Source organism: Kryptolebias marmoratus, linkage group LG4 (genome assembly GCF_001649575.2).
Source record: "Kryptolebias marmoratus isolate JLee-2015 linkage group LG4, ASM164957v2, whole genome shotgun sequence".
In the NCBI taxonomy this organism is placed as follows: domain Eukaryota; kingdom Metazoa; phylum Chordata; class Actinopteri; order Cyprinodontiformes; family Rivulidae; genus Kryptolebias; species Kryptolebias marmoratus.
The window spans coordinates 11,846,492-11,860,926 of NC_051433.1; the positions used below are offsets into that span (position 1 = coordinate 11,846,492).

General features: G+C 38.7%; 2 protein-coding genes across 3 annotated transcripts in view; one reads left to right on the plus strand and one right to left on the minus strand.

Moving 5' to 3' along the window:
- Positions 1 to 7,701, plus strand: part of grm2b (glutamate receptor, metabotropic 2b) — a 30,169-nt gene extending 22,468 nt beyond the window's left edge. The window contains exons 4-6 of the mRNA XM_017408491.3: positions 1,196 to 2,259; positions 4,437 to 4,629; positions 7,038 to 7,701. Coding sequence (XP_017263980.1) covers positions 1,196 to 2,259; positions 4,437 to 4,629; positions 7,038 to 7,111 — 1,331 coding nt within the window. The 3' untranslated portion in view covers positions 7,112 to 7,701. The remainder of the gene's footprint in view (positions 1 to 1,195; positions 2,260 to 4,436; positions 4,630 to 7,037) is intronic.
- Positions 7,702 to 7,843: 142 nt separating this feature from the next.
- Positions 7,844 to 14,417, minus strand: rrp9 (ribosomal RNA processing 9, U3 small nucleolar RNA binding protein). Of its 2 annotated transcripts, none has more exons than XM_017408120.3 (15): positions 14,099 to 14,417; positions 13,889 to 13,980; positions 13,681 to 13,793; positions 13,540 to 13,607; positions 12,693 to 12,734; positions 12,486 to 12,612; positions 12,270 to 12,394; positions 12,090 to 12,182; positions 11,899 to 11,999; positions 11,672 to 11,806; positions 10,100 to 10,162; positions 9,816 to 9,973; positions 9,537 to 9,616; positions 9,329 to 9,402; positions 7,844 to 8,695 (listed from the first exon to the last, which is right to left on the minus strand). In XM_017408120.3, the coding sequence occupies exons 1-15, from the start codon at positions 14,180 to 14,182 to the stop codon at positions 8,596 to 8,598; spliced, it is 1,455 nt and encodes a 484-aa protein (XP_017263609.1). In that variant the 5' UTR covers positions 14,183 to 14,417; the 3' UTR covers positions 7,844 to 8,595. The 2 variants fall into 2 exon arrangements, with proteins under 2 accessions (XP_017263609.1, XP_017263610.1); XM_017408121.3 differs by having other exon boundaries at positions 9,828 to 9,973; positions 14,099 to 14,411.
- Positions 14,418 to 14,435: the final 18 nt, after the last annotated feature.

A 14,435-nucleotide genomic window follows, 5' to 3' on the forward strand; every position in this document is an offset into this window, starting at 1 on the left:
AACACATGCACAAACAGAAAAACACACATAGACACTGATAGTGATGTGCATGTGTTTGAGTAGAGTGCCTCAGCAGCCATCTTCCAATCAGTGAATTAGGAGTTCAAGTGCATGCATATATTGGGTTCAAATATATAATAGGAGCCCTTGATGGTTGTTTGAATAGATGTTATTGAGGAATGCATCGTAAAGAATTAAACATAAAATATTGTTTTATAGGTGTGGTCCATACCCAGAAAGGTTGAGAAAACTGGAAGCACTCCTGCTAGACTTGAACTTAATTCTTATCAAAGCCAGAAGACACATCACCGATAACCTAAGAAATTTGAACAGGCTTTGGGCAGTGATCTATTTTTAATTACAGTATCTATTTTAAAGGCAGACAGGATACATTCATCAACATTTAAACAAGTTAAACGTTAATGTACCTGAGTCAGCCAAAAGGCTCGTCTTTCGCCTTATGTAAACAAACATCTAGTTAAATAAGTCAACATTAATCAGGAAAGCAATCAAAAGAAACTAAAAGCTTCTAGCAAATCTATTCAGTAAATCCTAAAATTAGAAACAAATTGTATAATACAAAAGGTACATAATGCTGATAATGTTGCTTCTCTGTCTTTGAATAAGTGATGAGCTGAGGACCGCTTGACAAACTGCATATGATCCAATCAGTGATGTAGTGGAGCTACAGATCAATCTATAAGTCTGTGAAGAGGATTTTGAAGAGGATGTTGAGCTGAGAACCTTTTAAAATGACCTCAATGATGAAGTTATCTGTTCAAATAAATAATCAGCTGAAGTGATCTCGTGTTTAATTGAATAAATAGATTGTTGCAGTATTGTAACCTGTTTGGAATAATAATCTAATAATGCACGAGTCAGTGTCTGAGTTGAAGTATTAAAATTTCAGTCCATTTACTATCCAAGTGCTGTTTGAGAGACTTTTAAAGTTTATACCAAAAAAGCTTTCAAGCCTTGTAGATTCCAGTGTCAATAGTGTAAATTACAATATGAATTGATTATGAAGCTTTTATCATGAAACATAGGTCTTACAGTTATATATATCTTATCATATATTATATACAGCATAATCTGACAACTCATTTACCAGAAATATTACTCTCCCCCCCCCCCCATACCTTTAAATGCTGAAACAATGACTCTAAATGCTATTGTATTTTTGTTTCCCCACCAGCTCCTTTCAGACCTGCTGACACAGAGAGCATGGTGCGTTTTGACTCCGTAGGTGACAGCATCAGCCGTTACAACATCTTTCACTACCACAAGGAAGAGGGCAAGTTCACCTACAAGAAAGTCGGCTACTGGGACCAGATACTGACCCTGAACACCTCCCTGGTACCCTGGCGCGGCCTCGTCCCTCCGACCTCTCAGTGTAGCGACCCCTGCAGGAAGAACGAGATAAAGAGCATGCAGCCTGGAGACGTGTGCTGCTGGATCTGTATTCCATGTCAGCCCTACCAGTATCTGCAGGATGAGTTCACCTGTGCTGACTGCAGCTTCGGTCAGTGGCCTCTGGCTAACTTGACTGGCTGTTACGACCTACCTGAAGAGTACATCCGCTGGGAGGACGCCTGGGCGATTGGGCCTGTTACCATCTCCGTTCTTGGCATCCTGTGCACCCTGACCATAGTGGGTGTATTCTTGAAGCACAATGAAACACCTGTGGTCAAAGCAAGTGGACGCGAGCTCTCCTACATCCTCTTGATGGGAGTGCTGATGTGCTACAGCATCACTTTCATCTACATTGCCAAGCCCTCCACTGCCGTTTGCACGCTCCGCAGACTGGGCCTGGGCACCTCGTTTGCGGTGTGTTACTCCGCGCTGCTGACCAAGACCAACCGCATCGCTCGGATCTTCAGCGGGGTAAAGGACGGAGCCCAGCGCCCACGCTTCATCAGCCCAGCCTCCCAGTTAGCAATTTGCGGTGCTCTTATCTCCTGCCAGCTGCTGGTGGCTGTCATCTGGCTGTTGGTGGAGGTTCCCGGGGTTCGGAAGGAGGTGACCCCGGAGAGGAGAAATGTGGTCACCCTCAAGTGCAACAGCAGGGACACCAGTATGCTCATGTCTCTCACCTACAACTGCATCCTCATCATCCTCTGCACCGTCTACGCTTTCAAGACCCGAAAGTGTCCTGAAAACTTCAATGAAGCCAAGTTCATTGGGTTTACGATGTACACCACCTGCATCATCTGGCTCGCCTTCCAGCCCATTTTCTACGTCACAGCCAGTGACTACAGGGTAAGTATGGGTGGCACTGTCTTCTCATAATGTCAGCTGAGTATTTACAGCTTGTATTTTTTTTTGTTTTTGAACTTCTGCAGTTCACATTTGTTAAACAATCTCACAGAAAAGCCCTTTGTGTTGTTATCTCTCCTTAAGGAGACAGTTTTACTTGCATATTTCATTTGATCTCCAACACCCAAGACTCATGAAAAGATTTCTTCTTATGTGGGTTGAAGGATCTTTCATGACAAGAACAAAGACTCTGGAGAAAAATCTACCATACATATACTGACAGAATATATATTTATATATATATATATATATATATATATATTTATATGATGTACAACTCAGATGTGAACAGATTAATACAACACAAATTTTTAAACACAATTGACCCTATATGTTAAACTCACAGTTAACTATAAGCAAGGATGGTGATTGCTCTGTGATTTCTGGCACCGCCTTTTGGATAGACTGTGGAAATATGAAAAGGCTAAATTTAGTCTGCATCACACAATTGGCAGTGTAAATGAGCTGAATCTGCATTCCGAAACTGTATGCATTATAATATTACAACAGAACACTAATTAGAGTAACATTTCAAGCTTCAGGTCCCGATTAATCCGGTTTCTCTGTGCAGTTAGTGTGAAGCAGTGAAAGGAAACTTTAAGCATAAAACTGACAGGCCATGTCAGTCTGTCAGTGCTGGTTGCCCGAGGCAGACCCAAGGCTGCTGCTGTCGTTTGGGTCAAGGTGTGCCTTTGTTGTGCAAACAGGAAGGAGGAAGGGGCCTCTAGATCACACGGGCTTTCTATCATCACAAGGTATCTCAGCCTTTTCATCTGTGCTGTAATCGAATCATGAGCCACCATGAACTTAAAACCGCCCCCGCTGAGTCAGTGGGATTGAAAAGACCACCTGAATTTTGTAAAATGCGTGTTTTCATGCCACACGCAGCACAGATTAACTATGGAGAATGAGAGTTGTGACATTGCAACAGAGACCTTGAAGCCTTGGGTCTGTGTGACAACAATAATAATGATTGTAGGTGCAGTTACTGGGTTTCAAATTAGAGCTGGATAGCACTGAAACATAATCAGGGTTTAGCTTTGTTGCTCAATGAATCATGATGAATTTAAAGTTTAATGAATAGATATACATAATTTGAACACAGGCTTTTAGTAAAATGTGCAAACCTTTTTCTTTGCCAGGGGAAAAAAGAAACAATAAAAAAACAAGGTTTCACACAGAACTGGACCAGGTCCTACAGGTATTGTCCAGTTATTTGTATTACCTGTGAAACTGAAATGTCTCCTAGGAATATCTCTTCTTGGCTGAAAGAGATAAGGATAAGGACAAAGTTTTATGGTGCTCACGTTTGTTGTTTTCAAAGTTAGAATGTGAGACAGCTTCACACACTTCTGCTGTGTTTTTGTTGTGCGTTGTGTGTGGGAAAGATTTGCACTTCAAACTGTGGTTCTGTAAATAGAAGTTCCTGGACTGCAGGGGTACCCGGTGGGATGGGGAGAGATTGAGCTCGGGAAGATGACCCCAACAGTCAGCTCACATTAGCAGCTGAAATATGACTAACAAGGCGGTGACTTTCCAGGACAGCCAGCTGTGCTTATCCCATATTCTTTCTTTTCGCCCTCATATTCTTGCACATACAAATTCACAATTAGAATTTGCTAGCATGCATAATTGAAAACCTTGGACACATTCATTATTGGTATTGAAAATGTGGCTAATAATGCAAGAATAATAACTTTAAGATAAGATCTTTGGTTTTTAATGTAGCTGCAGAATATTTAACTTGCAATTGAAATTCAAAACTCTAATGATCAATCACGAAAATGGTACTTTCAGTAGATGATGACTTGTTTGTGTTTTTGTACACAAAGGCAATGTATATTTGACACCCAGGTCATGTTTGCTTTGTGTATGACTGAGAACTGATTCTTGACATTCTTTGGGGAGAATGACTGAAGCGTTAAGAGAGAAATCTACCAGCTGAATCCAAAGTTTGGGAGTAACCAGAGTAGGATATCAATAAAATTTGCAAGTTAATTCATTTGATAAGAGGGGTCAGGTGGCCTTTGAACAAGCCTTAACAGTCCATTAAAGGAAAAAGAAATCCCAAATTGAAATGCACGTTGAATAATTACACAGCTTCCATCTTTTTTTTTCAGGTTCAGACCACCACCATGTGTATCTCCGTCAGTCTGAGTGGTTCCGTGGTTCTCGGCTGCCTGTTTGCCCCCAAAATCCACATCATTCTGTTCCAACCCCAGAAAAATGTGGCCTCACTCAGAGTCACAGCGAGCCGCTTCAGTGCTACAGTATCTACTTCCGCCTCTGCTCCCAGCTCCAGCTACTCTAAAGGTGCTCACATAAATTAATTACAGCAAACAGTTGACCTCCTCTGTCAATCTACATATTGTTCTGACTAGTTCAAGGAAGTATTTTCTGCAGTCAATCATGTTATCTTAATTTGCTTGTGTTTCTTGAAGAATTCTTCTTCTTCTGTTTTTTTTCCTGACAGTTTTAAACATGCATCTGTTACTAAAGAAACTTAATTAGGATCTCTTGGCTTAAAGTAACCATAGACCACTCACCAAGGTGTCCTTTCTATCTGGTGAAAATAACTGCTGCACAATTGCTATATTTAGGAATGACAACAGTGTTTTAAACAGTTTCCACTTTGGTTTAAGAGCATGTCATAGCACAGAAACTGTGCTTATTAAAGTGACTATTAGCCTTCCATTGAGTGCTGAGGAGACAGCTTAATTTTAGTTCTTTAAAACCTAAGTGCCACATTCAGTACTATAAATCCCAGCATCTAGTAATGTGTTGGTACGAAGGACTCCTAATTTATTGCAATCATACATCCTAAATAGAATCTTTGTCATCAATATATAAAAACATATTCTTCCTCAATGGCTCGTTTCAGTTGTGGTGCACCTCAAGGATGACATCTCGCCCCCTTCTATTCTCCAGTTTCCATGCTTCTTCTAGACCAGCTTTTTCAGATCCATTGAATTGTATCATTTATGTGCAGATGGCACACAACTGTACATGCCTAAAACACCTACAGTAGCTTTTCTAAACATATATCCTGTATACTTGATGGCCCATTATTTTCTCAAAGTCAGTAGTAATTTGATTTCAACCTAAATTTTGATGCTCAAGTGATAATGTTAAATTATGTTATTTTTCTGCATGCATTTATCTACTCCTGCCTTGTTCACTGTAATGGACTTTAAACAAGTTCACAGAATAAGTTTATGGTCTGTTCTAAAATGAAGATTAAGACTGAAAGATACTAACAAGTTCAAACTACAAATATTAAATCTTAGTGGCAATGCATAAGTACTGTGTTTGGACTAAGTGGACACATTTTGTTGCTATATTAATTCATCTGAGTCAAAATTTGACCATGCAGGAAAAAAAAAAATGTTTAAACCTAAAGATTTGAAAAAAAAAAGATTCATAGATAATACTGCCTTCTCCGCTTGAAGTAATTTAAGAGCAGAAGTGGAACTCTGTCTTGTGGTCTGATGAATTTGCATTTAAATTTCTTTTTGAAATGGATATCACGTTTTCTGGGCCAAAAAGACAAGGAACTGCATCTGTGATGATACGGGGAGCATTAGAGCACAAGAAAGCATCTGTGAAGGCAATGATTCAGTTAATACTAAACCAAATATATGATGCCATTAAGGTAGCATTTTTCTTTTTTTAAAAGTTCAACTTTTGACAATACTGTACCAAACCACATGACAATGAAGCTTCTGAAAATATAAACATCAGTTTTTTTTTCATTTGAAAAATATAACTTTTTTTATGCTAAACAAAAAGGAAAGAAAAAAGGGGGGGAAAGCTTAATTTAGCACAAGAATATCCATAATGAAAAACTCTATCTCAGCATCTAAAACTCATTATGTGGCATCTCATTTGTGTCATGTGTAGACAAACAGTAATGGGTTTCCAGACTGTACGCTGAGATTTAAACAAGTCACCGCTCCCAGCCAACCAACCAGCCAGCCAAGAAATTGCCCAGCAGATTACAAAAGAGAAAAATATTGTTTTAATTAGTGGACTTTACGGGGTTCTGGGAGGTGGATTTGTTACATTAGTTCAGGAACTCCCTGAGTTTCCACTCTTTAAAGGTAAAATCAGCTTTGAAAAACTGGATTTCACAACCAGAGCAACTATTTCCAATCAGTGCAGCGAAGTTCTACTATTCTGTATTTGTTGAAGTTTTTTAATAGAGAGACCATTTGATCTGAAATTCAACAATTTTTATTTATTTTTTCCTGAAGTTCCACTTCAGTTCCGCTGTTCCTGTTTGAGAAGAAATCTGTATTTGAGCCATTTAAACATATACATTTATACTTGACACCATTTAGAGTACTTACTTCTTTTGGCTTTACTGGATGTGAAGATGGAAGAAATATCCACAGGTTTTGCTTGTGAAAAACAGTGAAAACTACAAGATAAAAAAAATGCACAAGTACAGAAAAATTCTAAGTAAAATAAAACTAAAGTCACTTTCCTAGGTTAAATATGAGTCTATTCTACAGATTTTTCAGCTCTAAAACAGTCTTCTAATTATTTATATGTTTAAAAAGAAAAAAAAGAGGATGTGCTTTCAAAAAGAATGAACCTTAAACCCACTTCCATCATTTTCTCCTTTTTTTTTATCTCTGCTGATAAGAAGCAGAGAAAAACAAAACAAAACACAACAAAAGCCTCTGGCCTGGCTAACATCACGACTCTTCCCCTCTCAGGATCAGCCTCCAACTACGTGCCAGCAGTGTGTAACGGCCGAGAGGTGGTGGACTCCACAACATCCTCTTTGTGAAAAAAAAAGGTTCCTCTCGAAGCACAAGAGACCATCTCATCATCAGTCATCCTTCCATCAAATGGGACCCTGAGTGATGGCCCGACACCACCTCACATGTTGCAGAGAGATAACCGTCAGGGCGAAGTGACCGGCAGCAGCAAACGTAACTCTTTAACTGTGAAAGCTAAACGATGTTCCGACATCCAGCAGTATGTATCAACTGTAAAGCCTTTTTTTTTGTATAGATTTTAAATGCTGTGATCTCCTTGGTTTACTGATAGATGTGATTACTTGCACCGTGCCTTGTCCTACTGAGTCTCATTGTCAAATGGGTGGTTGTGAAGCAATAGTGTAATACAAAAAGGCTGTTTTTTTTCTTTTTTTCTTGTCATTACAGTGCTGTGAATATATCCAGATGTTATAAACATTGTTTGAAATAAAAAAATGCTATGAAAATAGTTGAACACTACTGTTAAAATGTGTGATTAATCATAGGGAATGATTAAAAACTAGGCAACTAGTCACTATAAAGGACGTGTGTTACTGTAGACTGTAGTTTAAAAGTGTGTTTTCTTGTAATTTATGTAAATAAGATGTTTTCTAATTAAAAAGACTTGATTCTAAGGTGCGGACTTGCCATTCTTTTATTGACTTTTTAACTGTTCATTTAAACTAAACAACATTCCCAGTTATTGTGAACTTATCTCCTTCCTGCTTGGTCCATTCCCACAAATTAAAAGGTACATTATATTAATCTTCAGCCAATTTAAAAGAGACTTTAATTACAAAAATAAATGCCATCATAACAGCAGAAGCAGAAAATCCTGTTATGTACTTGTGATACAACGTAAATGATGATAAAGATCACAGAAAATGCATGAATGTCACTTTAAATCACTGTGACACTTTAACTAGACACCTGCAAGGCAACTAATTAGAGTTTCATGATAAAAAGAGAAACAGCCGGAGTGCTGTTTTGTTTTTGAACACAAATAAATTTCAACCTGTAGTAAAATTCCAGGTAACCTGGTTTTTTTGAGCTCATTTCTTCTACTGATTTCAGATAAGAAAATTACGATTACCTCAAGAAGCTAATAGTAAATCTGGAGGTCTTGTATCAACAAGACAAAGAATCTTTGAGTTTGAATACATTTTCCATTAAACTAATAATAACCAAAGCAGCAGAAGTTATTATGGAGGGAAACAGAAAAACAAGTCTTGGTCCAACTCCTACAGCGCAGCCTCTTCACACGTCTCGTTCACTCAGAAATGGCCCGTTTTACCCACAATGCTTTGTTTTCTGCACTGAAAAGGAAGCTGAATTTCTATTAAAAAAAAAAAAAACAACAACTACAAGAGAAACTTACAACCAAGACCTATATGAACATATAATAATAATAATAATAAAATTTAAAATACAGATTTTTTTTTTTTACTTTTTATTTACACACAATAAAGAAAAAGAAAACAAACAACAACAAAAAAAAGAGTAATTTCATTATTCAGTCATCTTGATTTCCTTCTGCATCCTGAGGTTTTCTTTTCAGAGGAATAATATAGATCCCATTTTTGGCTTCTTTTAGTCTCCACCATCGCCCCAACCTGGAAACATAAAATAATATTATCTGCTTTAAAAACGAAGCATAAATTACACACCATCTAAATGTGATTCTAAAGTCAAGTTCCTGCAACAATTAATTTTTTAATTCATGTTAGAAAGCTTTTATCAAACACTAAAATTTGTGCATTACACTTAATATTTAAAGAAAGGTGTGTCATTAATTTAATTTTTCATGTAACGGTACTCCTCAGAGGTTTTGATTTTCAATACTCCTCTGGTCTTCATAAAATAAATTTTAATAAGGAATTACCATAAATCAATCAAAAAAATAAAAAATAAACAAACAACAAGAACAAAAAAAACACATCTGGTGAAATATAAATACATTTACTAGAATATAATTTGCTAAATGCCATTCTATTTTCTACAAAAAGAATATTTTAAGCTGTAAAAGATTCCGGTTTTGTCCTCCTCCTCTGACCGGTGTGATTGTAACTTCATTTCTCGGGTTCCCCTTTCTGTCATCCTTGGAGTCAGAATTAATGTAGCAGGGATGGATCAACACTGGCATCTAGGGGAAGTTAGCTTCCTCAACATGAACTTGTGCTGATTTCCATTCGCTGTCTGGTCCTTGGCACACAGTTTCCATGGAAACGTAAGCATTAACGTCTTACCTGTGCTCCTGTCCGACTCCAACCACCAAGAACTGACCGGAGCTCGAAAACTTCAGGCTGTTGACAAAACCGGACTGAATAAAAAGAAGGCAGAGGACAAAAGTGGCTGTTTTTAGTGGCTTATAGCAATTTTGGTTCCAGAGAAAACGCATTAATAAAGATTACAGTTTGGTGAAAATAATGTTTTCTACAAATGGAGCACGTTTACCACTGGGACAGTGAAGAGAAGCTCCAACCCACGGTAATTCTGACCACATTTCCACACCTTCACCTGGGAGTTGTGAGAACCTATGAAGAAGAACCTGTGTTACATAATATTGGGCCACGCACACCTGAAGCGCCTAAAGCACACTGAGAACGCAGCTAAAATAAATTACAACCACAATGTGTTCGTTAAATGTTTGTGAACAGATTTGGCGAAACCGTGCTCTCGATATGAGCTCGTGTCTGAGTAAATAAATAAAAAGCTCGTGAAGAGGACTCTCACAGCCAAAGGCACCTGAGGCGACGGTATCGGAGTTCTGAAGGGCCGCGACTGAGGCCACCCAATGAGGCTGCTCCAGCCCCGAGTCGCCATGGCAACCGTGAGCCTGCTTCACCGTGCAGAGAGGCTTCTTCTTGTTGACACTCCAAAGAGACAGAGAGCTGAGAGCGTGGAGAAAATGAGGGGAGGGCATGAAAGGGAAACATGAATGAGCCTGGCAGCATAAAGAGATCCTGGGTAAAATAATAAAGCCGAGCCCCTATAAATGGAAAAATGGCAGCTCTTACCCATCATCCGCTCCTGTTATCATGTGCTCTTCATTTATGAGTTGGACACAGTCGATTGAACCTCTGAGGGACAAGCAGATGGGGACAATGTAACACGTTACATAAGGCTCTTTGTCTTTTCAGACGCTGCTGGACAAAAACATGCACTTTGTTACAAACATGGTCTTCAGTAAAGGCAATGGATTACCCTAAAAGATTATGAGCATGGAGTGGTGTGTTTACAACTTAAAAAACACAAGACCAGAGATACCAATGTCCAATCTCATGTAGTCAACTAATTTTCCAGCGTAAATTTACCTGAATTGTCATCTAAAAGCATCACTTTACTTATTTTAGATTTGCTGGAATCTAAAAAGAATTTATCCTTGCTTTATTTAGGGTTTCATTTGTTTCCTTTTCCTGTGACTCTTTCTGTGTTCACAACAGAGGAACAAGTGATGGGATCATGAGCAGAAGGGTCGGACATTATTTAATCTTTAAAAACTTCAAACAGTCCTCAAATTACACTGTTATGGTATTACCAGCTGTCTATAATTGCTCATATTACAGTCATGTTTTATTACTGCATGCAATTTTGGGACATTTAGATACTGCTACTGCATCACAAACTAAAGTAATTAAACAACAAAAAAACAATAATTCTTGTTACAGAATCAATATCTGACATCTCAAGAGGTTTTCTTTAAAGAAATCCTAATAATAACCTTATCATCAGGCCTGAACAGTTTTCCTCTGTGCTGTAGATCCAATCTGAAGGTGTTTGTGGTACAGAGGTCTCACAGGCTCTCTGTGTTCTGTCATTACAGACACTGAAGCCATTTTATTAGGATAAAATAAACAGATTCTGTACAGAAAAGTTTAAGTTTAAGGTGTTCAGGGCAATATGTTTGTTACCTTTTAGATACTCTGGGTTATTGTATAAACAGCTCAACCCTACTGTAAAAGCAGTCAAAGCAGCACGTTTTAAATCCATCCAAGACCCAATTTCCGATTTATCATCTGGTTGTTTAATTGTGAAGCCAACCTAAAACACATTTCTTCATCTGTGCCTGATGATGAGGGTCCACCAGGTCAAAGTTTTTTCTTACAACAATAAAACTGTCTTAAAAAAGGCAAAAGAGACAAAAGGGACTGACACCCAAACAACAAAACAACGCTGGTTTTCAAGGAAGCAATGTGTTTAAATTTATGGCGTCCACATCTGGACAATTCTGACTCCGATGTAACAAGAACAACAATCTGAGTCAAACGCTTGATGAGAATTTTTTTTAAACTTTATTTTCTTTTATATTTTCAGACAACTAAGAAACCAACTTATATTAGGGTATTAGTGAAACCGGAGGTCCTTTGAGTTGAACACTAGTTTAGCAGACCCAAAAATGCTACGAATAGGATGACATCTTTGCACTTGTGGACACAGAAAACACGTCAAAGACTAAATATGGATTTGGGTTTAAACTTCCAAAAGCTGACAACACTGTACGATCATCACAGTGGGCATAAACAACTTCTTAACTGGTTCCTCCTAAACAAGCCAGAGGAGCACCGGCCAGAGATGAAAAAGAAACTCACTCATGTCCGTGAAACACCAGCTGAGACTCCTCGGCGATCTTCCACACTCTCACTGTGCCGTCCCGGCCCCCTGCAGTCACACAGCGCTCACGGCTCAGACTGTCTAGTCCCGAGATCGCATCCTGGTGGCCAAAGCTACAGAAATTCACAATCTCGGTTTAATTCAAACATTACGCTGAAACAAACTGGCAGGAAAGGAACAGCTGCTTGTCTGACCACTTCCTTACAGAGTTTCCACGTATGCATTCTCGTCCACATTCCACACCTTGACCGAACGATCGTGAGATGCGCTGTACAGATCGTGAGTTCCCTTCCTGAATGAAAGACCCTGAGAGAGAAAAATAAAAATACGACTCATCACGGGACAAACATATCTTTAGCTACACCCAACTTTGAGTGGGAAAAAAGAGAAACTTACCGACACAGGGCCTTTGTGTCCTGTAAATTTATACAGATGTTTACAAGTTTCTGCCTCCCAAATCATGATCAGTTTGTTCATGTCTCCAGTGGCCTAAAACAAAAATGTGACAACACAGCTGTGTCATCAGTTACCTGGGGCTCAATAACACAGGCAAGTAAAGGATGAGAGAATCCTCACCAAGTATTTTCCATCTGACGATATGGTCATACACAGGATGTGAGCTGTGTGTCCGACATGGCGGTCCTCCGTACCTTTCCTTCCTCCATGTATCGTGTGCAGCTTCCTACCATTTTCAATGTCCCCTGAACAAAGAAAGTACAGTTAATTAAAAGGTTTACAATTATTTCAACGAAATTAAAGCATTCGAAGAGAAAGAGTTTGCCGAACACTAACATTTAACAATTGAGCAGTCTTTGGCAGCAGAGAAGATGCATTTGTCATCAGGCGTGATGACAAGACAGGTGATTGGAAGTTTGTGTCCCTTTAACACCCTGATCTCTGAAGCATCTGGCGGGATGAGCTAAAAGACAGAAAGATGGTCAAGTACAACCGAAACTGGACACGCAGCAGGACATAAAAAGGAAACATTCCTGCACTTACATCTTTGGCAATAAGACGTTGGAGTTTTCCTTTCTGTTCAAGCTGATGGAGAAACCACATGGAAAAGAAGATCAACGTGACAGACGAGTGCAGCATTGGATCACTCAAATTAAGACCAAGATAAATAAACATTAAAAATTTGGTTTCATAAGCCCAATTAATGAAACTCACATTTTCATAGCTAGTGGTGGAATGGAGCACAGTATGAAATGTTACAAAAATAATTTTCTATTTGGGCAAAATATAGTGTGAAAATGGCTCACTTTAGGAGAACATAAGCATTAAATTTAAGCTATTATACTGTTCAGGCTCACACAAAATATAAAAATTCTGGAAAGACATCTTCCATTTTATTGCTTGTTACTGTTCTTGAAGAAAGTCATAAGGAAAGTCCAGTTTCTACATCCCTCTAGTATAAATGCATTATAGGCCTATTTCATACAAGCATTTCTTACATAACAAAAGAAAATGAGGGCTGTGTTTTAGAGGTGATAACTTGTGAGCACCGGAGTGGAGAATCAGCCGACTTTGTAAGCTGATTTTAACACAAATAGAAAACCCAAAAGATCTGTTATTTGGGTGAGAAAACTGAAGAAGCCAAAGGATACAAATACAGTACTTCTTCAAAAAGCCATCATTAGATCTGATAAGGCATTAAATTAACAGAGCAGGGACAGAAAACGAAAGCTGCTGCAGACATTCTTATGATGCAACTGTTTATAAAGACAGAGATGTAAGTATGTAAGTATATTTTAGCCTCTTATAGGGTTTGTACAATAAAAGTAGCAAGTATATTAGCTCTCATATCTTCCATACACCTTCTACACAGTCAGGAGACTCTTCTCACCACTTCTTCTTGAAGTCTCCCTGCGATCAGATCTGTCTCAAAGGCGTCGTCTTCAGCTTTTTTTTCCTCTGTTAAGAACAAAACCTCTGTTAAAGCCTCACGTCACACAGTTGCAAAATAAAGCTGTAGACACAAGTTTACCCTCTTCTTTTAGCTGTTCGAGGTAAAGTTTAGCTAATCTGAGCTTCTTCTCCTGGGGAGTTTCCTCATACTCGATCTCCTGATTGGCCTGCCTCTTCTTGGACACTGCAGGGCTGCAAAACCAAACACAGGACAGTCACATTTATTAAAGATTGTAACTATACATACTGTACAGATTTCATCTGAAAGGAGGAACACACAAACGCACCTCTCTGTATCAGAGTCACTGGAAATCTCTTCGTTGTATTTGCTGGATTTTTTCGCTCGTAATTTGCTCTTTCCATCTGAGCCACCATCAACCTGCATCAAAATATAGATTTCTAATGACACGCCTGCAAGCTTAGTAATTGTAAATGTAATAAACTTGTTGGTTAGCTAACGTGATGTAGCTTGCTTGCTAGCAGTTAATTTCTCTTACCTTCCGTTTTGACGCAGTTGTATCTTTGCCCTTTTTGGCTAATTTAGGGTTTGCTTTCGTCTTAATAAAGAATGACGAAGACATGATTGCATCTAAAAAAAAGTTTTAAAATAAACTATAACTGTAAAGCTCTTCAACTTTTTCTTAGCAACAACCTTAAACCCACATGTGTAGACTGCATTCAAGCTGGAAGTTCGTGCCCAGTGTGACCGCGTTCTGATTGGCTAAGAGTCGCGTCCGTTTTCAAACGCCCCGCCCTCTCTCGGAATAGCAGATTTGTGATTGGTTGAATCGTTAAAGAGGATGAACAGGAAACTGTACTCGGGTGAAATGCTTC